Consider the following 25,601-nt stretch of genomic DNA (forward strand, 5'->3'; position numbering starts at 1 on the left):
AAAAAATATATATAGTAACTATCTTTCTTTAAGAAAAATATATACATATATAATAACTATCTTCCTTAAAATATATATATATATATATATATAAATACTCAGCTCCAATTCTGAGAGTGTTTTACAGTAACAAGGTAAAGGATTTCAGCTCTTGCCAGCTTCTTCCATGAAAAACACAGAAGGAAAAAGCTTACTTCTCCAATAAATAACCTTGTAAAATGTGTCCTTTAAAATAGACATTAATGCTTCTACTTGAGACACACAAAAAAGGAAGAGAAGCTACTAAAAATATATTATCTCCCCATCTCAAGCTTGGGGAGCAGTCAGGGGAGCAGAGTGAGGGCAGAGCAGGCAGGGGTATCTGGGGCTGCTGAGGATGGAGGGAGCTGTGCTTGGAAAGCTGCCTGTGAGGATGACGGGCAGGGGGATGGGCTAACGCTTCTCCTGAGAGGACAGAGCACCACTGTAAAGCTGTAGCTGTCATAAAGGAGGTGGCTGGAGTGGCTGTTTTCCCAACAAGGACCAGGGCCAAGCTCATGAAATGAGTCAGCAGCCTTGAGACAAACTCCTTGACAGGAGGGTTTTCCCCTCCAGATGCATAAACTGTGCAAATTATCAATACTGGATGTTAAGCCTCAAAATCTAAATTAATTTTAAAAAGGAATTAGGTAAATTCATGAAGGACAGGTCTTGGTATTGAACATGGAAATCCAGGTGATTACTTCTGTTTTCAGTGATGGAAGTTACAAGAATACATTAGTGGAGAGCTCACTCACAATTTCTTCTCTTCTTTCCCTGATTTCTGGTACTGGTGCACACCAGAGCAAGGATCCAGGCCTGGAGGAACTTCTGCTCTCCTTCAGCTCAACACTCTGAATGTCACAACCTCAGGGCTTTTTACTCTGACATTTAATGGGAAGAGCACCTCACCAATTCAGGAGAAAAGGGATGTTAAACCAAAACCCTGTGCTCACAGCACCGAGCTCTTATTTAACCTCAGTAGAGTCCTTTGCAGATCTGAGCTTTCCCCCAAAGCGTTTTGTTCCCCTTTTTGAAGGGAATGTAGGGAATACACCCAGCAAGCTGCTGTTAACTCCATCCTGGAGGTGACAGAATTTCAGGGTTGGGAAAAACAATCCCTAAATATGTCTCCCTCACTCCCCCTCCATGGAGGGATTAATTAGATTGAATTAGTTATCAGCTCAATCTGCAGATGAAAAGTGCTTTCCCCAGCATGGCTTTGGAGTCCAACCTACAATGGATGTGCAGAGTCCCTTCACCTAGGTCTCCCCTCCAGAGGAACTGCAGTGTCTGAATTTTCTGTTTCAATAGATTAGGAAGTAGTTTGACTCATTAAGTGTTCAGAAAAGATAGAGGCAGCTCTGGGTACAGCCAAATATCTTTATTTTCAGCTCCCAGCTTTGTTACATCAAATAGAAGGTGCAGTACTCTTTGATTTTTTTTGTTTCCTTCTTTTTTCCCTAGCAGGGCTGAGGAAAAGACAGGAACAAATCAGATGAGTTTGTTTTAAAAAGCTGTAAAAAGATTAAAAAGCTGTTTATAAATCTTGCCAGGAGTGAGCACAGAGGACACCAGGAGCTGTCACATCCGTCCTTGTCCCTGGCTGCAGAGCTTGCCTTACTCCTTTGCCTAAATTTTGTCCTCTCAGTGGCAGTTCAGGCCTGCATTTCAAGCAGAGAGCTGGAGAAACCTCCCGTGCAAGGGAGCAGAGCCTGGCAAGATCAGGTGCAGATTTTTCCTGCTCTGAGCTGCCCATCTGATGGCAGCAGGCTGCAGCTGGCAGTGCTGCTCACCCCACACACCAAATTTGATTTCGCTTAAACAAAAGAAAACCCTAAAAAAACTTTAAAAGGATTTCGCTGCCAACATCAACACAATAAAATCCCTGCTTTGATTTGATAAAATCCCTTCCCCAGGCCAGCTGTCCTTGCCAGAGAACATTTCCCTGGGGGCAAGTCCTTGTCCCCAGCAAGGTGTGCTCACCTGGGCTGGAGCCCAGAGCTGGGCTGGCAGCAGAGTGCCCAGCATTGTTTGGGAGCCAGGCCCTCCCTGCTGCTTTGGGAAAAGCTGTTTCTATTCCAGTAAAGGTCACGGGCCACTCCCAGGGCTATTTGTGCTTAACTCATTGGTGCCCGTGCCACAGCAAACACCAGAGGCCACCTGGCATCGACCCCTCCACTTGGAGCAGCACATCAGCAATTCTGCAGCATCCTGCACAGAGGTCCTTCATCCACAGCAGCCATGCCAGGGAATGCTCCTGCAGCCAGCAAAGCCAGCCTGGAGGCTGCTGTGCACCAGGGAAGCACATTGCACCCTGGAGAATCCTGCACTCCTGGGCTGGAGTGGACAGCAGTGCTCTCAGAGAAAAGTGGAAGGTTTATTTCCATCTAGTGGCAGAAAACGAACACGGTATTCAGCAATTTCTCATTACTCAGTTATAAATCTGAGCTGGAGCTCTCCTGTCATTGCGTGTTCTTCATTTTGTTCCAGAAAAAAAAAAATAAATGGGATGTTTGAGCAATATGTTGCATATTTCTACAGAAAGGAGAGGCTGCTAACCCAAAGTAATTACGTGGAAGCCAAAATAATTTGGTTGGCTTCAAAGTAACAAATAGGGGGATCTTTGTTGCCCTTAAAATTGTAAACAAATACAGCTCAGTCCTGGTTCTCCAGAACAGAACTACAAGGAATAGAACTTCAGTTGGAAAACAAACAAGAAAACAAACAAACAAACGAACAACACTGCAAAATTAAATTCTCCCATGATTGCATTGCTTCGGGACCTGAAGCTTCAATGAAAACACCCCCAAGTACTCACCTTCTTTATGAACTAATAAAAGTTTTCATTGGGAAAAAAGAAAACCAACAAAGAAAAAATGACAACAAAAGAAAGGCTCTTACACAACAAGACACAGAACTTTGTCACCTCCACTTCCCCATTCCTCAACAAATTCCTCTCTGCTATGCTTTGTGCTCCCTCCCAAGGTCTGGGACCAGCTTAGAGACACACCTTGGTGTGGGCTAGGAGCTTAAGGGAGTTGCAGCAGCCTCAGCTTCAGATTCTATCTCTTCTTGCCAGTCCTGCAGTAACATTGGGCAGCTTGACCTGACTGCTGAAGCCCTGTCTGGGCAGAGTGGATTTGTTATTCAAGTCCAGTGCATTGAGCTGCTCCCCAAAGGTGACAGCTGATGCCTGGGGTCAATAGGCAATTTGTGAGCACAGAATTAAAACAGCAATTCCCTCTTGAGTGGTATCAAGCTTCAATGAAACAACCACACACAGAAGATATTCTGTAAGGAGGAAAATTCCTCTTTGACCTTGATCACAACAGCCTCTATACAGGCTGGCACATCAATTTACATATATTAACCATCCATGTCAGCAGAGTAGGGAAAAAAATGTATACACAAGTGGGTTTTGCCCTAGGTAGTAAAACACCATTCCATTGAAGGCAAGATGGGCAATCCAGTGCAGAACTGCTGATACCAATCTCAATCAGAAGTGATGAATTTTTTTCATAAAAGACACACTCCAGCCTTTCTGCCTTTCCTGGCAGAAGCTGATTTATCTATTGTAAAATTCACCAGCCTCAGCAACGCTGAGCAGCCTCTCTGAGGGAGCACACTTTGGCAGGGCTTATAGGGACAGACAAGAACTGGTTTCCAAAGTGTGGAGAGCTGATAGCACTGGATTTTCCTGCTGGAGCAGCAGTCATGATCCTGGTGAGGTACAACATGACTGTTCTTGGCAGTCCTTGCAGCCAGCCCTGCCAGAGACTCGGTCTCTCCCACTCGTTCTCAGTAACTGCAAGTACAATGAGGCTTCTCCTAGGAGATCTTTTCAGTATTTTTTCCATCTCTTCTGTTTTTAGCCAGTTTAAACATTGCCATCAGGGCAGTGTTGGTGAAATTCAGGTTGGAGGCAAAGCAGCACTTGAGGATAAATCCAGGGTGGTTTCATCTCACCTAAAGCGAACGTCAGTGCCTTGCTCAGAGGAGGAGCTGACGTTTCTTTTCCTGCCTTCCTGAGGAGATGCAGCCTCTTGCTGACAGAGCACAAATGGCTGGAGCTGACACAGCCAGGCAGCCTCTCTTGGTCTCCTGTAAATCAGTGACTGACCAGCCAGGAATGATCACACTGCAGGTCTGTCAGAGCTGCAGGGTTTACAGCTTCCCCACAGGATAACACAGCTCCATCTTGTTTTCCTCTTGGGATTTTCAAGTTTTCACCCCATGGCTGCATCCTGCAAATCTCTGCCAAAGCAGTGGGCAGGTGCAGAGCTTCAGGGGTGTCCCTGTGGAGTTTGGGGGGTGATGGTGAAGCTGCTGAGCCCAAAGCCTGTGGCAGGTGGCTGCTGTGGACAAACCTTCTGAAATAGGAGAGCATGAGGAGGGAAAGCAGCACATCCCCAGTGCCTGCCTGCACACCTCAGAGGGCACCAGTGTTTGGTTGTGTGGAGTGGGTGAGCTGTGAAGGCCAGAGTCACCTCCTGAGCCTGCACCTGCCTTGCAGGGCACCTACACAGATCAACAGTGGCAGGGAGCTCCAGCTGCACTTGCTGCTGGCCTGGGATCAGAGCACTGAGTGGGACAGGGCAATGCAGCAGTGACCTGTCCTCCATCAAGGCCTTGTGTCTTCTGGTCTCAGTGACTGTGCTCAGTGTGAGATCCAGAACAGACATCACTGCTTCCTTGGTGTTGTCAGAATAAAGGGCCCAAATCCTCTCTCCAGAACCAGCATGTGCTGTTTACTTCCAGTAATCCCATGTGAAAACTTTGCACCCCACACAGCAGCCCTTACAGGCAGAAGGGACACAGCCTGTCCATGGAATAATAGCAGTGATGTTATCAAACACAAATGGCCTTTTTGGGTGCAAAAGTCAGTAAAATTACCTCCACACAGCAAGTAGGATTCAGTTCTGCTGACCAAGAACATAATAGAAAATATTTTAAATTTGCACAAAGCCGAGTGCAGTCATCTGGAGTATTCACGTGGCTGTTTGGCTCATGGAGGAAACTGGAATCTGAATATGGAACCCCACCACAGCTGGAGGATTTGTCAGAGGACTCTCTTCTTTCAGGAAAACTGCTTTAAAAGTTGCCTTTTTCTGCTGTAGCAAGTGCCTCTGTAGACAAGCTAATAAAACTTTCAGAGTACATAAATTTATCTGCACTTTAATTTCTATTTATAGTTCTCCTTAAATAAGGAGGCAAACAATGTCTCCAAACTGCTCCTAAGTAAGAGTTTGAAGTTACTCTGAAACTCCAATGAAATACAAAGAAGTTTTTGGCTCTATGAATGTTGGCAGTTTCCTTTCTCCTTTGTTACTGGGAGGGAAGAATATGCCTGACACCAGCACCTGGCTTGGAAATTAACTGAAGTCTCCTGAAAAAGGACTGACCACCGTTCTGCTCCAGATCTCTTTGCTTTATTAGAATACTCTTTAAAAGATGACACTGCAGTTCAAGTCCAGAACCACTCTACAGAACAATGAATAGTGTTCACTGAAATCGCCATTCCTGTGAACTTCACAAAAAAACACAGCAGGAAAATTAAAGATACAGTACTCCAGACTGACCAAGTTTCTGCTGGCATGGAAATGAAAGAGGGTTCTGCAGCTAGAGGCCACTCAGCCATTAGATCAAACTCTTAATAATGGCCATGGAAATGTTTCTTGATTTCTGTTTAAATCACTGATTGCTCAAACCTTTACCTGGGTCGCTGAAATTTAGTATTTCAGCCAGAATAAGCTAAGAACTGAAATACCTGTGTAGACTGCTATTCTCCAAGAGGACCACTGTATCTTTAAATGTATCCTGGATTAAACAAAGGTTTTATCTACACTTGTTAAATTATTGCACAGATCATTACACTGACAAGTACATTATGAACCCATGGAATGTTACAGTCTGGCCTGGAAAATAAAAGCAGCAGCATTATCCTTGAGGTCTCAACCATGAGGGAGAGCTGGCCCAGCACTTCTTGAATTGTACTAATTATTAACAGGTTTCAATACCCAAATGAAACATTTAAAAATAATCCCTAACTGCCAGGATTATGTTTGGGAGCATTCTCCAAGACTTTCACTGTTTTGCAAGTGGCACTTAGTTTGATTTCTTGACATTTTTCTTGTATCAGACTACCTGCAGCAATCCAGCTGTTCTGTATTTTCCAAAGCTGAAGCCATACAAAGAAATACAAGCTTGGGTCACCAGGGGATTTGAACCAGCCATTGCAATGTTCAATTGGTGCAGCAATTTCACCTCCTGCACAACTCCTGGCAGTTTGTATGTCCTAAACCTGGACTCAGGGAGTGGGATGAAGGAGAGCAGAGCCCATGGTGCCACCATGGCCCTGACACCCCACATGCTCAGATTCAGGCTGGATCCTCCCTCAGCCAGGCAGCCTCAGCTCCAGCAGCCTGCACTCAATGCCTCTGCTCCTCATCAGGCCAAAAGGGGAGGATTTGGGGAGAGGAGGAGGAATTAAAAAATAAAAAGTCTGATTCATAAATACTTGCTCTGCACATGCAACTTGATGGGATTTTCTTCACAGTGCAGAAACCTCCCAGCCACCTACTCTGAAAATAAGTAAAATTCAATAAAACAGTTTGTGTGCAAAAAAAGAAAATGCCTTTGTTTTGTCCTCTCCTCTGGAAGGCATGATGACACATTCAGGCTCAGACAAGTCATTAAAAAATGCCCATTTGCCCATCAAACTGACCAGCTGGCACACTGGTTTGTGTCTGCAGTTACATTATATTGGTTTATTTGGATTTTCCAGTAACATCTTTCTGTCAGTTGTAGCATTTTGTTGCTTCCCTACAACACTGCAGAGAGATGGCAACTGTTCTGTCCTTGTCTCCTCAACGGGAGGAAAAATCCCTACTCAAAGCTTCTGCTTGAGCAGGGCTCTGGCTGTTTGATTTAGAACATAAAAGTTTCAAAAGTTACAAAAATCAAATCAGAAGAACAAACAAATGGCTCATGCCAATTGTGGCTGCAAGTGATACATAAATAAACCACTTTTGTCCCAGGCAAAGCTCACAGCAGAGGAGGACATGCACACAGACATCACAATAGCACTGATTGAGTGGACTGAAATAAAGATTCTCCTGCCACAAGCCATTTCAGGAGGCTTATGAAAGAGAAACTGTAATAAACTTATACAAAAGCTGGGGAGCAGACACATTGACAAGGAGGCAACAGAGGTGTAAGCATAAAAAACCAAAGTTATGTTTGACATGCAGCTAAGCTATGACAAAGTTATACTTGGAACTGGAGAAAAAGTAGGAAAAAAAATCCTTGTTTTAGTCAGACTGTGAACTGCTGCCAATGGTTCCTTGAGCAGCATTGCAAAACAAGAGCTCTCGTGCCTTTGGCACTTCCACAGGGTCTGTGGCAGCAGGGACACCATGGGAATGGCTCAGCCTGGAGCAGCACTTGGCTCTGAGCAGCTCTGGATGCTGCAGAGGCTCAGAGACCACGAGCTTCAGACCATGCTCTCAGGAGAGGCAAGGGGGAAAAAAGAAATCCCAACTCTCACAGAACAGGGTGAGAGAAGACTGGAAAAATATTCTGTTCACCATCTGAAAGATCCTAGGAATAGAAATACAGATTCAGGCTGTAAACAGAGCTACTTCTAGTCAGGCTTAAGCCTTTAAAATCTGCTACTTATGAGGAAATTTTCTTTCCTTTTTAAACTGTTGATATTACTATCTGCTCAAAAACCTCTGTAAGGAGTCAAAGAAGTGGAGTGTTATTTAAGGTAACTTTGACACCTTCAGTTGGTTGTTGAACAAATTAACCAGTTTTTAGAAGAAAAGGCTTTTTAGGATCTACAGGGTTCACAGAAAGAACTCCATGCTGGAAAAGCAGACCACAGAGAACATCATGATTTGAGTTTTCAAGTGAACTGATTGTTTTCGTGATGAGGGTACATTCACAACCCATCCCCCAAAATAAAATTGGTACCTATGATACCTCTGATGTTAAAAGTCACAATTCTTCTCTATAAGTTATGGTTTGTGTCATGCAAAGAGATTTGTTGGGTCAAAACTGACACATAACTGAATCTCCTGTTCCAGTCCTTAATGCTGACAAAGAGTTTCTCATGTTTCCAAAATAGTGTTTCTTTAACAAGATCCAGGAAAAAAATGTGGAGAAATATATGACAGAAACAGAGATACAGCTTGACACACTAAAGAAGCGCTTGGAAAACATCTGCTTAAATTAAATTTTACTATTAAATCCAGACATCTACTCATCTTGAAAGGGGCTTGCTGCCAGGCTTTTTCCTCAATGTTTTTGTATTTTCCACCCATTTTTTCTTGCTGGAATCTTCTTTATTTTTTTCGCTGCCAGGTTGCCAAACAGATGTCCAGAAGGACATAAGCAGCAGAAAGACTTCATTTTTTAACAGCATTAATAAAATACTAGACAGGTAGAAGGAAGAAAAAGAAAAAAGAGACTACATAAAATACTCAAACTGGGGCAAGGGTGTAGGTGAGGAAGGAAAACACCACAGCTTTGCTGTATCAGAAACTACAACTGAGTGCAAACTCAATCCATTGAGTAAGGTGGGCAAATAAAGCCATTCTGGATATCCCTTGAGAGCTCAGGTCAATCCTTTAAATTTACACAAATTATTATCTAGCTCTAGATTCCTTCTGAATTCTAAAGGAGAAAAATAAGTTTTCAACTACTAAAAAAAAATAATGTCACAATGTTTAAAAACAAAGCTTCAATAAAAAATATGTTAAAGACCATCTAGAATTGCCAGACCTCTTGCAGTCAGAGCAATCCATAAGGCATTGGAACTCGATGTGTCCAACTGCAGCTTGCCCAGTTAATGGCTGTCTTTCCAAGTCACACCCCGTCCTTTGTTTGCATTAAACACCCCAAATCTCAAATCAGATGAGGACTGGATGAACACCTATTAACCTACACATGCAAGGTTGTGCCATGGAAGTGTCCTTGCACTGATTTGTTTCCTTTAACATTTGTGTTAAGAACGTTGCTGTAGCCAGCTCCAATAGTGCAAGGAGAATATACTTATCACTATCAAAAAGGGAGAGCCACCTTTATGTAAGAAAAGATTCAGATGCTACTTTTTTTTTCCCTATATTGGGGTAGAAGGAAGGAGAATGAATGGGAAGCACAAACAGATCAGAAAGGTCAGCCATGATACTCCAGGTGTGTGTAAAACTTCCTCCCCTCCAGCAAACAGCACAGCCTCCCTTTCCCAGCTGTGCAGAGCAGGGTTAACAGAGTTCTAAAAGTCATCCCATGCATTTTTTGTTGCCTTAGGAGGTTTTCTGGTCTTGCTCTCCCCTCCTGTGTTCTCCCAGTTGGTCTCCCAGTTTTCCCAGCTGTCGCTGTTACTGTTCTTGTTGGAGACCGTTCCCGAGCCCCACACGTCCCAGCTATCCGAGCTCTTCTTCTCTGTGGAATTGTCCACATAGGTCCAGCTCTCACTGCTTGGAGATTTATGAGCTTTTGGTGCATCTGAGTTGCCAAAGGTATCCCAGAAGCTTTGATCTACAGCATTGTTCTGGTAGCCCTCCCCTCCACTGTTCTGGTAGCTGTCTCCCTCAGCTGGTCTACTGGGGGATGGGGGGAAAGGAAGGTAGAAATAAATTAGTTATGCCAAATGTAACAGTAAAAATAAATGACCCCAAAGAAAACTGTGATTCTACTCCTCCTTGCTTAAAAAAAACCCCTTGATGATAAAGGAAGAACTAAATATTGCTCCAAATGACATAAGCTTGTTATCTAATTCACAGATTTTGTTAAGAGATTTAACAAGCCCTAGGAAAGAGAATGTGCATTTGGAGTAAGTTTTAAACCAAAATATGTGCACTGCTTTGTTCTCAGTTTAAAAACAGTTATAAGCAAAGTTATATTGAATTCCTCCCTATTAGAGGAAGACTATCAGCAAAGACAGAATAAGTTCTTAATAGTGAAAAATTACCTTTCACTACTATACTACAGAGAATATACAGGAGATAAAATTATGTGTTCAAAGAGATAGAAAGTAAGAACAAAAAATTACCTGTCAGAATTATCATCTGCTTTGCCTGAAAAGAAAGTGGTGACATCTCTCCATCCCTTACTCCCAACTCCCTGAACCTAGAGAAAGAAAAAAGACACTCCATTCATTTGGACTGAACCAACACCCCTGCCGAGTCCAACAGCAAAAGCCAGAACAAATTCCTCCACTTGTTTCCATAAATCAAACACATTTATCTCAGAGCTCATTAATGTTTCTGATGGGCAGTTACATGGTGGATGTAAAGAACATACATTTGGCAGCACTGTGCTGCTGGAAGAGGTGGGAAGTAGGTCAGGTTTGGCTTTTTCACCCATTGTAGCATCTTTTGAAGCTTCTCCTAACTTCCTTGACAAAAGTACTGGAATTAGTCCTTACATAAAATTAAACTTAATGAAAGCACTGCAGTTTTATCATTAATGTAACTTGTATTTATATTTCTACTGCTCTACACAGCTACTTTCACTCTGTTTCAGCATTATTTCACTACCCACGTAAAACAGGCCTAAAGTTGAGTCCTAGAATTGGATCAGAAATACAACTTCTGAAGTGGCACCATGGAAGGTACTATTCTGAGATAGAGACAGGGAGGATGAATCCCAGAATTCAGCCTGAGAGTTGCCAGGCTCTAAACAGAACACGTAACATAATTAATTTTACTTTATTCAAGCAGTACCAAAACCTAAGACACTGAGCTGGTCTATGGAAGAGTTTCCAGTGCTGACTTTCCCAGTGCTAGAAGAGACACACTCCTGGGTAAAACCATGCAAGTTACCCCAGCAGCTGTTAGTTTGTGCAGGATTTTGTGCTTGGCAGCCTCAGCCACACTTACCACGTCACCGAGAGCAGCGGAAGGCAAAGGAGAAAGGAGCAGAGCATTAGCAGCTTTTACTGTACCAGTGGAACACAAGCTGTCTCCATATTCCCTCACACATTTTCTCTGCTGTTTATAACCACCCCATGTCCTCATTCAAATTACTAAGAGGACACCACCATGCCTGTGCAGCTTTAAACAGCCCAAAAAAAGTGCTGCAATTCCACTTTCCAAATTTCTCTGTTCAACACAAGCGCAGACCAAAGCTGCACTTTGGGGTTTTGTATTATTTTTATGAGAATATGGAGACTGGCTTGACTTGTTTGGCCTCCTTAAAGCCAGGTAGGCCACCTCATACCTTGCTGGCCAACTGTGATACCCCCGTGGTGACCTCCTCAAATATTTTCCCCTCTTTCACCTATGTGGACCAAAGTATTGGTAATTAGTCATAAAACAAAGTATTACTGAAACCTTCAGACAACCTCATTTGTGCTTAACAGCTAAAATGTCAAAAAAACCCAACCCCAAACTGAATCAAAACAGATTTAAGTCAAAACTAAGTTAAGAAAATGATATATGAAGTCTGTTGATCTATAGTAGAGTGAGGCTCAGTCCTTTGAGTTTGTGGGAATTTTCTGTGGCTAAAAACCCAGTCTGAGGAAGGTATCACACCCAGTTTGAGAAAGGTATCATTTAAACAGAGTTCAGGTATCATTACACTACTGCTGAGCAATAAAACACAAGTACAAAAAACATCTGCAAACATGAAGCTTTATCAATATATTCTACTGCATATAAAGATTATATTAAGAAACATAGCAGATCCCTTTTATTCTCTTTTATAGATGCTTATTTAAATATTAAAAGGGCTTTGAATTTTGGTGGAACACAATACAACAGGTACCTTTCACCACTTCATAAATGGCAGTTGTTCCAAAGCAAGTGATTTTGCATAACCATAGAGAGAATAATTATTTCAGAAAGTAACACTTATTTAGAACTAACAGCACAACATCCTAAGGGAAATGGATCTCTTTTTTTTAAAACACAAAATGCATAATTTCTCATTAAATTGTCCTACAAAATAAAAAGCAGCTCAAGGAAATGCACTCTAAAATATAACCCTGAAAATAATGCATCTAAGCCCTCTGAAATAAGCTGTGGATAATTCTAGGGAATAGAAAACCAATTAAAGTCTTCTCCTGTGGTTTGAAATGCCATGTAAAGAATGGTAAATTAATAAAGGTAATGGAAGGGGAATTAGTTTGCAATATGATTAAAACATTCTCTTCAAATGGCTCAAAGATGTTTGACTGAATTAAAATAGAGCTGGCAGGTAGGTAAAACACTAGGAACTTAACACTCCAAGATACAACTACTAATAGATATAAATATATATATATATTTTTAAACAACTGATTTTATATCCAGTTAGGGTGCATTTTCCCCTTGTTCCATCTTCCATTATTGAAAGCATGAAATCCATAAAATGGTACCTAACAAGAGAGAATGTGACAGACTCTGGTGGACATGAGAGAGGTAAGTGGAGGGAGTTTACCCTCATTAACATTTCTCTGATAAGAGCCTAACTTGGAGTTATTTGATGTCTCCCCTTTACAGAAAGACCCCCTGAGAACCTGGGCAGCTGTGGCAGGAGCAATCAACCACTCCCTGAGTGAGCACAAGCATTTTTCCGCAAGCCATTTACTAGATCCAAAGTTACCTTTTCCTGTGCAGGTTTGAGAACATTTTCATTTAATGTCTGACCTAACTCTGATGCCTATTTAAAAGCAAAACAAAAACAAAGTCAGTTATAATTTCTTTAAAAAAAAAAACAATAAAAACCCACAGCCAACAACTTCTGCAGGCTCATTTCTCAGCAGTGTATCCAAAAACACAAGAAGCCTTTAGCTTTGATTCATACAAGCAGAATGAAAAGCTGAAAAGCACAAACAAAGTGCTGCAGAAAATATTAAAAGACAATAAATTAAAATCAGATACACATGGCAATAGATGCCCAGAGCCCAAGCAAAGTCTGACCTTGCACTGGAAGCAGAAGCAATGGTGCAACCAGCAGCAGTTTAGAGGATGGGTGCCTTGCTAATGCCTGCAGCTGAATACTTGGAGGAACTGTCCTCATTTCCTCTTATTTTTCCATACTAATTAAATTACTCATAGAAGTAGATCTTTTTGGCTGATTTTCCCCCGACTTCTCTGTCTTGTAGTGCTTCAATTATCATCTGCTAGTAAGAGCCCAAGTGTTTCTGAGCAATACACAAGAGCCAAAGCTGTGAGAGAAGATTTTTGTTATTTTCTTGAAAGCTCCAGGTTTGCAGGGAGAAAAAACAATGAACTGCAGAAATCTGTTGCAATCCAGAACAAGATGCACAAGGATATTGTACTTCAGAGGCAGCTTACAAAATCATAAGTCCACAGTCCAAGTCACAAAATTACTTTCCTAAGGCAAAGCTGACAAGGACAGCAGGTTTAGAGGAGTTTGAAATCATTCCTTGCCCTACTACTATGATAAGCCTTTGAAAGATTTAAACTTTCTTCAGAAGGGCCATATCATACTGAGTGCCTCCAGAATTCTCCTGGTTAATCCAAAAGGGCCAATATGCCAAGAATTAAGTTTGATTTCCTAAGGGTTCATGTTTGATTACTACCATTGCTCAGGGTTTGAGCCTTCACTCATGTTCTTCCTGGGAATGGAGCACCTTCAACATCTTTCCTGCACAGACTCCCAGGTGTGTAAGAAGCCTTTCCCTAAGCCACAGCATTCCCAGGATCTCCCCTTTTCCCAGCCAATAGCTCCAGTACTTCTACTCCTTACAGGATAAAAATTCTTTGCTAAGCAAAGGCAAAAGGAAATCCTACTTCCACCTAGTGAGAAACATGAATGCAAATCACAAAGAGATTTTTGTTACCTTTGGAAGTGAGGCTATAAAGTGTTTAAGAAAAACAAGAAGGGGGTGTTCTCACCTTTGAAAAACCCTCTGGAGTCTACTGAACCCAGCAAAGTGTTTATGTTTGGTAATAAAGAGTGTAACACACCCAGACTAACAGTTCAGGTGTCCAAGTGGAGTCACTGCTAGAATTAGGAAGAATTCTTATTTGATCTCTTACTCAGCCACATAATTTTGTAGATACGGAATGGAAAGATTTGGGTACAACTGTATTTTCATCTAAATCACTTCATCCTTCCTACCTATTGCTGAGTTCAAGACAGCACTTTAACCACCATAACAAACACCTCATTCAAGTGTCTGCCTTCCAGCAACACCCAGCTCTTGGCACATTCCTGAGGCAGACATGCAAACAGAAATCCTGAAATCATCAGAGTGTGGACACAGCACACTCAACTTTCAGACAGTGCACAGCTCGGGTATCTCTACCCAACTTCACAAATTTTAAGTAGGTTTGAAGAAATGTTACCATACAAAACACACAACATTATTCTAAACAGGTTTGATGTAAGGCAAAGAAAGAAAAGACAGCTCAGGAGCAAATGCACATATTCAGCACGAACAGACAAGGAGTCCATGCACAAGAACAGATGTGAGGGTGTTACCGGCTCTGGCTGCTGCTTGTAGCCCCAAAACTTTACCCAGAGAGCAAAAGAGAAAAGAGCAAGGAAGGTAGAAGCAGCTTTTAGCAAAAAATTGGCAGCATTTTTTCAGGCAAGTTAAGTATCATGAACCTTTTTCAACTTTTTACATCTACTGACAAGAGAAATAGTGAAATGTGTTTGGTCACTGGGCCCCACATAAACTTTTAACCAATGTAGTGCATCAAAAATGTGTTAAATCTGTTCTGCAAAAGGTCAGAAGTTTCAGGAACAAAATTTAACCTCCAGTAACACAGCTTAGACTGTAGAGCATCATGTTGCTGTAGTCCTTGTCAGTAGATGTGATGAGCTTTTAAAGTTAATATAGTTATTAATAATACTAAAGAAAGAGCAGCTTTTATTACAAAAGGAAAACTGCCAGAGGGAGTGAAGAGGAAGACCTGGAGAAAATTTAGTTTTTCGTAAGCCAAGTAATTTCAAAGCTTTGAAGTAGGAAGTTTGGGTGCTTTAACAAGACATTTTTGTTGCAAACATGCCCAAGTTTGGCCATTTGAAGGATTAATATCCCAGTGCATAGACCTCTCTGAACACCTATAAATATCTGCATCTCATTCAGAACTGGGCAAATTAAGAATCACATTCTTTTATCACTTTTACATTTGAATTCAAAACTTTTCCTTGCAGACAGATCTTGCATATGTCAGAGCTCTGTGTAATCAGGTCTGACTGTCTCTGTTTTAACCCCAGTTTGATAAATGAAATCCCTTTGTCATTGCTACTTTTTAAAACACACACAAGCAAGTTGATTTATTAATAACATTGAGCAGTTCACACTTGTAATATCTTACTAGGCTTTAGCCATGGGAAGCTGGTTAGCATTGTATTCTATCACCAAGAAAACTACTTCAAGCTAGACCACATTTAAGATTCACAGAAGTAAACCAGGGGTTTAAGTTTGCAAGCTCTGCAGCCTTTCCAACACATCCAACAGTAACAAACAGCAGAGTATCCCTGTTTATCTCTTGCTTAATTTGATCACTGCAGCTGATTGCAATTCCCATGGAATTAAAAGCTAGAACTAAACACTACTGTGCTCTAAGAAGGAAAAGCACACTGGTCTGCTGATGATCAAATCTAAGTCAATTGGTGCAAGCAAACACATGGCACTTAAAGACAATTAGATGGAATAAGAGCTAAATCTATAATCACCTTTTGACTTGCTTGAGATCCAAATCTGGTAGCCTGTGAAGAGAAGCAAATACAAGCAGGTTTACCTGGAATAAACCCTTTGATTTTTAAAGACATGCATTTAGAAATGCTGCATGATCCTCTCCAAGGTAATGGAGCTTTGCCAGAATTTCACAGTGAAAAGAGAATACCCATATCACCACCTCTGGCATTCCACTGCTAACTAAACCACATTTTATTTACTTACACCCTCTTTAGCAGCTGAGGCAATTTTGCTTGCTCCAGTTGTAAAACTGCTCCATCCCTTTAAAGAAAGCAAGAAATTAATGAGCTACATGTGAATAATAACAGCAAATAACTAAATTTTCATTAAAACAGATTAGCTGAAGTCAAAATAGTCTAATACAGCTTGTCCTGCTACTGAGAGAAAAATTAGAGCTTCTCATTTAACTGAAATATAGCGATGAACTTCCAGTATTTGTGTGAATTTGAACAAGCCAGAGTGTTTCAGATGTTACTCTGCTGAAAATATGTACAAGTGTGAAGAAAAAGCATCCCATGCAGTGGAAGGCAAATTGTTCAAATTGCTTTCCTCACCAGGATGAACATCCATGCAAGGAACTCAGCCTCCCAGAAATACAGGGCTTCAGGACACCCTGCAATGTGTGTCTGTGCTCACACGAGGGCATTCCAGCCAGCACATTCAGGGAGATCCTGACTCACAGAATGGCTCACAGGAACACTGCTGCCTCTCCTTGGCTGTCTTAGCTCACCTGCACTACACTGCAGATGTGCTTTCTAATCTGAACTCTCTGGCCTAAAACTGTGAGATACCTAGAAAATATTTAGCTGATCTATAGCAAGCAGCCTGTGGGATCACCTGGAATATGGTGACCAACCTGTTCAAAGGCTCAGGCCTTACCTTTCCCTAGTAAGTTCTAGTGAAATGATTCATTTATTTATTTTTAAATCAACAGTGGAACTTGGTGTGAGTATTTAGGTAGTGAGGCTCTAGAGAGGGCTGTTGGCTACTAACCTTGGTAGAATACCTTGCTGTATTTCCATATGACTCCAAACCCCAAATATTGCTCAGCACTGTGACTTTGCAGCCTATCAAAGCAGCAGTATGGCCCTGACTGCCTCTGACTTTATTCTCATTTTATTTCAACAATGCATCTTTCTCTATCTCTACTTGAATCACGACAACTGCTCAGCCATATGCTGTTATCTCTTCACACCCTGTCACAAGTATTTCAAATGTTTTCATCACTGCTCAGGGCTTCTGGCACCCACATAAACACACATTTCAGTTGTTTTCCTCTGAACATCCCTAACATGGTTAATGGATTTAGAGCTATTCCTTACAGGTAATTACATTTTTTTTCCTTCAGCCCCTTTGATTATTATTTCTTAATCCATTGCTATATCCTCACTTATTTCTATGAACTGATATCAGACATAATTCTTAGTTCTGCTCAAGTTTCTCCATTTTGCCTGTTAAAGTCGATTGGTATCATCTTCACTCTTTGAGAATACAACCAATACTCTGCATCTCTCCATATCCACCTGCAGTCTTTAGTTTCTCCTCTCCACTCATGTTCTCCCATACCAGGGGCTAAACCTGAAGAGAACAGTAATTCAGAAAGCTCCAAACAACTCCTTACCGAGTACAATGAGGACATGGCATTATTCAGGAAGTCATCCTCTTTTTTTGGAGGGTTCACTGTGTTCCCAAACCCCACGTAGCGATTCTCTTGGCCACTGCCACAGGAAAAGGAATAAACAGTCCTTGTATCAGCATGCAGCCATTGAAAACATTAAACAAGAACTGAAATGCATGGAAGGATGACAATTGTTTTTGCACCTGGAAAAGAAAGTCCTGTAGCACCCAGCACCCAAAATACAAAACTACTCACTTCTTAAAAACACCAAGGATCCACTGAGGAATCCTAGGACAATATAATTTCCTCTGTGCATGCTAATGTGGTCTTAATGACTCTCCAGGTTTAACAAATCACTGACATCAGAAAGATGAGTAAATCCTAATAAAGTGACACATGAAAATGAGAAAAGGAATGAAAGCTTTATAAATGCCTCTGTTTAACTCAAATCAGATACAACATACAAACAGAATTCCCTGGTTTGGGACCCACCACAATAACATTTGGAGTTACAAACTTTTTCTTCAACGCTTCAAACATTTTGTTATGGTAAAGAGAGAGGCACTCAGAAAGTCAGTAAATATTGCCTTACCCTTGGTAGGAGCTGACATCATCATTTAACCAGTCTTCAAAAGCCTTGTCAGAAGAGGCAGTTGCAGTCTGAGATTGTCCAGCAGAACTGAAATAAAACATTGAAGAATCAAAGCCATGTTAAGCAAAACCCACCAGCTCAGCAGTACAGCTTGATGTATATCACCATAATACATGTTAGAAATTGATTATTTATTTCATCTATCAAGAAGGGAACACTAATGCAACCACTAAAAGGCATGAAGCTCTTGTTCCTTTGATTTACAACTGCTTTTGTATCTTTAGTGCACACAATAACAAACACTACATGCAAAAGCAGAACAACAAAATTGCTGTGTTACAGATCTTTGATGCTCCCCTGGTAATTAGCAGCAGAAGGGAAAAGTCTGTTTCTTCTTCCCTGGCATCCACTCCCAAACTGGCACAGCACCACAGTTAAGGTGAGGATGTCACACACTACCTGTGAGTGACACAAATGTCTAATTTCAAGAGCATTACAAGTCAGGATAAAACAAGCATCGCTTCTTCCCTGCTCTTGCTCACTTCTCTCTGCCATGGTTTAAGGCTCAGGTGCAGGGGGTGGGAATTATTACAAAAACAAAGTCCTGTTTCCTCATACTCAATAACTTCAGCTTGTTCAGACACCAGCAGCAACAGGGTAAACCCAGCAGACATGAAACCATCAGGTTTTGATGCTGTATCTGTACCAACATCAGGTAAGCAGGGCACGTACCGGTGAGAAGAAGACAGAGACATTTTAGGCTGAGGTGGGGTCCAGTTCCTGGCAGGAGAAGTTTCAATGGACCACTCCTTGCCTTCAGCTACTGTAGCTACCTACAAGAAGCAAAATAATCAAGAATGCCAAGTCAGAGATTTCATATAAATTATAAACTGCTTCTGTAACAGAAGGACAAGTCATTTTTCCAATTTGCTGCTGGATCACTTAACTTCTTTTCACAAGAAACCAATTTTTTTTCTGACTTCCAGGTTGTGATGTTGAATTGAACACTGGTTTTATTTCAGGCAACTGAAATAGAAAATTAGACAATTTCCTCAAAGAGGCAGGTTTGGTTTGAGGAGGAAAGACTGGATTCATGACATGTAAGCACTAATCACAGAGTAATGGAGGAACAGAACTACATTACTGTTGTATGTTACTACATACACTAAAGATTTATCAAATCACTTTGGATAGAACTGTACAGCTGAAGTAGTAAACTGCAGTGAACTGAGAACTGAGACAGTTCCACTGACTAAACAGCTGCAACAAACTACAGCACTGAAAATCAGAGCTCCCTCAGATAAATGCAGAAATGAAAATTTCAATAGAAAACTCTTACAAGATTTGGGAAGAAGCACTCTAAGACCTTTAGGGTCCAAGAGGGCAGTCCTGGACTGCCAGCTCTGAGGTACCAGACCCTTGGGATAACCTTGGGCTAAAGCAGAGAGAGTTACTCAAAATAAGGAAGTTAGTCCAGAAAAGCTCCTGCCTGCCCAAGACACACTTTCCTAACCCCACCTTATCTCCCTGGCAGGACAACATTCCTTTTCTCTTCTGCCGAATACTTGAGCCATGAACTCATTCAGGTTTACATTAACTCTTCCAGGATTTCACATCTCTCACATTTACCTTTTCAGGTACCACTGCAGAGGTTCAAAAAATTGCAATTTCCCTCCTTTCAAAACCAAGTGCTTACAAAGCACTTTGATACTTTAAGATCATAGGGGTGAGAACACCTAAAACTGAGCCTACCTGGTCTCTAAACAGAGCTGCAGCTTTGCTGTTGTATTTCTCTTGCATTGTCCAGCAGGGATCATAATCATCTTGAGACTCCAAGAACTGTCGGAATTTGCTGTTACCTCCTGCTTTCATTTTCTCCAGCTCAATATCCTTCCACTTGTCCATGGTTACAGAACGCACAAAACTGAAAAGCAGGTTTAAACAAAACAAAATTTAGATCACAGCTTGTTATAATTTCATGCTGTATCAACAGTGACAAAAAAAAAAGCTTATTACAACCTATCTCAAAAGTTGAGAGTATAAACATCTTAGAGAACACTCTCCAAGTACAGAAAGACAGATCATGATAAGAAGGTGGGCAGATCCTCACTGAAATAAGCCAAAATCATGTCATTTATCGGCATTTAAAGGAGACAGTCAACAGAAGGCAAGTGACTGAAAAAGCAGCTTCCTTCAAAGTCCAGAAATTAATTTAGCCCACTATGTAACAGAAACTTTTCCCATACTTCACTCTGCAATTTTCTTTTTCTGTCTGTTATCATATATTTTGATGGTTGGACTTGATGATCTTAGAGGTCTTTTCCAAACTTGGCAATTCTATGATTCTATGTCCTCATCTCAGAAATTTCATCTTTTCTTCCATGCCACAAACAGAACAGTTAAAAAGGCTCCTTTACTATGCAACTTCTACTCACTAATGAGCTTCAAGTGACCCCTGGAAAAGCAAAGAATGTATTTCTGAATGGCCTGCTTGCTTTGGTGATTTCCTTCCTGGACTTCCTCTCCTTTCCTCATGTGAGTAACTGTTCCCTGCTCTGACCCTATGGGGTCTCCAGAACCCCAAACAGTTTTATTCCATAGACCCCATCTCAGCTGAGCACAGTTCTTGTAAAGCAACAAAAACTATCATTTATATTACAAAGAAAAAAGAAACCTCCTGAACAGAATAAAGCTATTTTTTAGACTAGTTTTATAAGCAACTAGTTACAGACAAGGCACAGAGAGCAAAGCCCACTTCGGAGAGGAGCATGAAGCAAAACTGCCAGTGAAATGTTGGATTTGAGACACCCTATACATTCCAAACCAACACATGCTGTTCACAGCCATAATGAACCCTGAGGTACTGCAACTCAGTCCATGGTGTGTTGGAAAGGCTGACCTGAGGTGAACTCCCAAGCCTCGGTGTTTTCCTGAGCACTCCAGACAGATCCAAATTCCATAGGTCACGCTCACCCACTGGGGGTTAAATGCACCACATTCAAAACAGACCTGTGACAGAAAAACAGTTACTTCTGCAATCTGTCATCACTGTCCATGGGAAGTTTTCACAGCTCAAAAAGGCAAATCATGAAAACATCACACCCTGAAAATAATTTCAGAAGGAAGGGTTCTTAGTGTTTGGAAACACCTTCCCTGCTATCATAAACTTCTTTCAGATATTTATTTATGCTGCTTGGATTATAAAAATTACTGCACCAACTACCAAAAACCAATGAGGAAATACAGACAAACAAATGGAAATTACCATGCAAAGAATTCATTTTGATTTCATTTCTATTGCCTTGAAAGAAAGTAACCAAATTGAATTCTTGAGATTTCCTTGGCAAAATAAAAATTTAATATTTAAAGTTTGGAATGATTTTTCAGTCACACTACAGTTTGGCAGTAAATGGTAGCAGATCTAAACAGGAGTTTTTCTTTAGAAATAGCTTTATTGCTCATACAGTGCAACAACTTCAGTTTTCGGATTCACCACTCAAGATTTAATGTATTGATATAAATAAAAGTCAATCTTTCCATGGACTATCATATTTAAGGTATAATCAAGCTACTTGAAAGGGACTATTTTAATTTAAGTTGTGTCCCAGACACCACTTGTTGAAAAGACCCCACGGGCTCCAGCCTTACTAGAACTTCTGAAATACTTGTGCCAAATATGCAGCAATGTATTGTAATGCATACATGAGATATCCAAATTCCTGTTAGCATTAGTGAGCCACAGCACAAAGACAACAGCAGCTGTAGCAGACCCCAGTGTACATCTGGAGTAGGTAAAAAGCAAATGCAATTTGACAAAACTGATCTAAGGATCATCATTTTCTCACATTGTTCTCATCTTGTGCTCTGACTTCCTTGAGGACTTTCCTTGTTCTTGGACTTGCCATGATTCTGCAAAGGGAGAAAAAGAAACTAAGTGATGATTAGGGATTTGATGTTGGTAGGATGCTCAGTACCTCACAAGCACAGCTCTGTGACAAAGAGCCTGGAATCTAAACCACTGACTCACAACCAGCTGCAGAGGAAAAACAGACAAACCAAACCACCATAAACCCCACAATCTGTTTTTTCCATTTACTTTGCACTTCTGGGGTGATTTATTCATCTTAACTCCACCAGTGGAAAGGTGTAATTCAGTCATGGTTAAGAAGTGGGTAGGGGGTGATAAACACAGGAATTCTTCTATGTCACAAGTGGTATCAAAACAGACTCTGCTGGCTGCTGCTCCCAGGCCCATCCACAACCCTTCCTGAAAGCACTTCCTAACATCCATGATTTCACCAGATCACATGCACACAGCTCATCAGACCTATGCAAAAAATAGCAGAAACTCTTACACTTCAGAGTGCAGAACATGTTGTTAAAAGAGCCCTTTACTAGATGATACAAGAACTTGTAATTTTCCAGAAATATTGAGTTTGTTTGTCAACTGAATTCTAAGAAATTAAGGCATTTATTGGGACGTTTTACACAAAATAATATTGTAATTCAACAGGCATGTCTCACTGGCAGACCACATCATCTCACTCTAATTTTTATGACGCAGAAAACAGCAGGGAGTAGCGTCAAGCTATGGATAAAATTCACATTAAGACAAAAAATGTGATTCACGCACAGTACATGGCCTGGAGAAACCCAAAGTACACAAAGCACTCATGATGTGAAAAACTACAGTGTAGGGTGCAGCATAAGGCTGCAATTTAGATCAAAAATAAATTCCTATTATCAACTAATAGCATCATATTTAAATTAACTTTAAATAAACAACATCTGTTCTCCCGTTTTACTTCCTCTCCATCTTATAATTTCTACTCCAGAAAACAAACTTCTAAGATGTAATAAAAGACAGAAGTCACCAAGCTGACTAGAAACAGAACCAACTGCTAAATGTCAAGCTTATTGGCCAGTCAGATACAAAGCATAAAACAGCAGGTTGATATTTTCACCAAACACTGGTGTGAGAGGCAAAATTGCCTTGATGCAGCTCTCTGTTCACTGTGCTGTTTGACCAAATAATCAAAAGTCCTTAGAACATCAATAAAATTAACAAGCTCACAATAATTTTAGAAGGTAAATGATTGTTACATACAACAGCCCTAGGGGATGGAAGAAGGATGTATCTTTAATAAATAAAGGAAGGATGTTTAAAAAGGTAAAATGCTCCAGGTAAGGAAAAATTGCATTTGTATGACTGACATCAAGTTCAACCCCTAAAGCAAAGCAGTACAATAAATAGTTCTGTGCATCACCCACTAAGATACCATGACTCAGAAAAGAAGCTCAGTGTTGAACCTACATATTGCCACTGCTAAAAGCAGAGGGTGTTTGTAGCAGAAGTCACTGCTTTTTATCCAAAGCACTTATTCCTCTGTAAACATCTTGCTGACAAATGCTTAATTCTGTGGAATTTAAGGTGAAGTGCTTTCACTGATGTTTAGAATGTGCCACTTTTTCAGCCTTAATTACTTTTTATTAGGGAGAACCAGGTAATTGTGATAAAAGTTACTGCAACTAGTGGTGAATCAAATCTTCCTGCCATCCTGCATGAAAATAAAACTGAGCACAGTTATTTTTATCAATAATCTAATAAAAATTGTGTAACTTTAAGAAAAGGAGAATGAAAGTGTGTCAAGTGACTTCTCATATAATGAAACACACTTTTTCCAACAGCATTCCAATAACATTTAGCCTTCCTTGACTTACTCATGTGCATGTGAGCAGGGAGGGAGATAACACTACGTGCATTTGCTCATGTCCTAAATAACAACCATAAACACATTTATATGACTCCCAGTCCCTGTCTTCAATTCCACTATCTGTCCCTGGTGAGATACTAGAGAATTCTTCCTCTACAGTACAGAAATTAAGTAAATAACTCAGCAGGAATAGCCAGACAGCAGTGCACCCTCTGGGCCCTCCCCTCTGCCATTAGTGCTGCTTGCTCTTTGCACACCAACATCTCTTCCTCAGGAATGAATTTCCCCAGCATCCTCCTGTACATTACTGACAGCTTCCAAAGCTCCTCTCTTTGCCTGGATGTTCAATCCTCTTACCCCTACCCTTCCTTTACCATTTTTCCTCCTTTTTCACAGGTTTTCAATCAGAATAACCAACAGAGGCAGTCTACATGCAGAGGTCTTCCAGTCTCAATGGCAGATGAGCACTGCTGGAGCTGAACAGGAAAACCTCTTCCCACTCCAACCCTGCACATGCCAGGAATTGTCTATAAAGCAGAAAGTTAAATCCATCCTCCAATAGCCAATAGCCAATATCCAGCCGCCTTCAGGGCTTATACACAAGTTTCAGATCTCCAGCTCCAAGGTGAGAGAGGAAGTGATTGCTTTTGGTTCTGCCATAACTACCTTTTCTAAAACAGAAACTGAAAGACTTTGGCCAACTGCAGTCTGAACAAACACCCACTCCACATGCAACAAGTTCCCTGCCCAAATCATGTCTGCCTGGTGGGAAGGCAGAGCTTCACCCACACCATGACATCCAAGAAAAGGAGGAGGTAACTAAAGGCACCAGCTTTTCATCTTGTCCTCCTCCACCAAAGCATCTGGAAATAAAGGACAAAGTAAAAATGTCATGTTCTAAGCTTTCTAATAGGTAATATCTTTAGAGATGTCTGGCTTACTTTTAATGATTTTCCCACAAATCTTTAAGGGTTCAAATTATCATTGATTACCACCAAAAACCTGAGCCCTGGTAACTGACTGGACACATAACCACTGTGCTGTTTAAGTTTCATGACTAAATACTGAAGAAAGAAGCCACCTTAAAGAAATGTACATTGCTTTGATCTAGTAGAAATGGACACAAGCAGTGAAGGAAATGTTTAGTTTTGAGTAAGTTTCCATTGAAGATTATAAATATTTTTGACAAAGGTTCCAAAGTGGAAAGAGACAGCTTCACACAGATCAATCTCACATTCTCATTTCCTAAGCAATCAGCTCCCACAGCACAAACTAGATGTACACCATGTGAGTTTTCTGGCTATGAAACTAACCAGAAACTTGCTAAATAAGCAAAAAGGCAGAAGTGGACTAGAAGTGGAAATAACACCAATAGCACTTTGCTGCTCTGATACAGCAGCGAATTCAGAGCCAACCTGCAAAGAGCTTTGCACTTCAGCACACAGAGAGTCAGCAGGTGACGTGGCCTGGTGACTTCATGGTCCTGAAGGCTCCCTGCGAGTCCCACCAGTGCAAAAAGGCCACAGAGGCTGAAGAAACCTTTGCAATTTCACACTGCGCCTATCTCCATGGAGCTGACACGGTTCTTCTTCGCAAATACATCAAAGACCGGTGCACACTTTTAAAGTCGAGTGGTTTTACACTTACCGGCCTCACCCAGCGCCTCGCAGGGCCGAGAGAAGGGCGATTCCTCCAGGCACACCTGCGCTACCCGGATCCCAGCGGCGTCCTGCAGCCTCCCTCAGAACATGGCCGGGTTCCGCCGAGCCCTCCGGCCTCTGCTTTCTAGGCAAGAAAATAACGCAGAAATGGCTGAAACAGCGGGCAGGGTGATGCCTCCTGCCCGCCACGCCAGCCTGGCACCCGCACCTCGCCCGCCCTCGGCACCGTCCTGTGTGACAGTGCGGGGGCCGGGCCCGAGCGCCGCCACCTCAGCGCTGCGCTGGGGGACACGGGCGGCCCCGGCACGACGAGCCCCGGCGCGGGGAGCCA

The 25,601-nt window shown here is 41.5% G+C and overlaps 1 protein-coding gene across 8 annotated transcripts; it reads right to left on the minus strand.

Moving 5' to 3' along the window:
- Positions 1-5,428: 5,428 nt before the first annotated feature.
- On the minus strand, positions 5,429-25,395 carry ARFGAP1 (ARF GTPase activating protein 1). 8 transcript variants are annotated; one of them, XM_071447066.1, is made up of 14 exons: positions 25,257-25,395; positions 21,741-21,804; positions 20,795-20,904; positions 19,648-19,819; positions 18,628-18,728; positions 17,896-17,982; positions 17,307-17,403; positions 15,890-15,946; positions 15,664-15,696; positions 14,458-14,487; positions 12,610-12,666; positions 11,245-11,304; positions 10,076-10,152; positions 5,429-9,626 (listed from the first exon to the last, which is right to left on the minus strand). In XM_071447066.1, exons 2-14 carry the CDS (start codon positions 21,798-21,800, stop codon positions 9,296-9,298), a joined length of 1,272 nt encoding a protein of 423 aa, XP_071303167.1. In that variant the 5' UTR covers positions 21,801-21,804; positions 25,257-25,395; the 3' UTR covers positions 5,429-9,295. The 8 variants fall into 8 exon arrangements, with proteins under 8 accessions (XP_071303167.1, XP_071303168.1, XP_071303166.1 ...); XM_071447067.1 differs by having other exon boundaries at positions 5,429-9,623; positions 25,261-25,394; XM_071447065.1 differs by having other exon boundaries at positions 25,261-25,394.
- Positions 25,396-25,601: the final 206 nt, after the last annotated feature.

Source organism: Agelaius tricolor, unplaced genomic scaffold (genome assembly GCF_023055355.1).
Source record: "Agelaius tricolor isolate 1412-34295 unplaced genomic scaffold, bAgeTri1.0.p SCAF_23, whole genome shotgun sequence".
NCBI classification, from domain to species: domain Eukaryota; kingdom Metazoa; phylum Chordata; class Aves; order Passeriformes; family Icteridae; genus Agelaius; species Agelaius tricolor.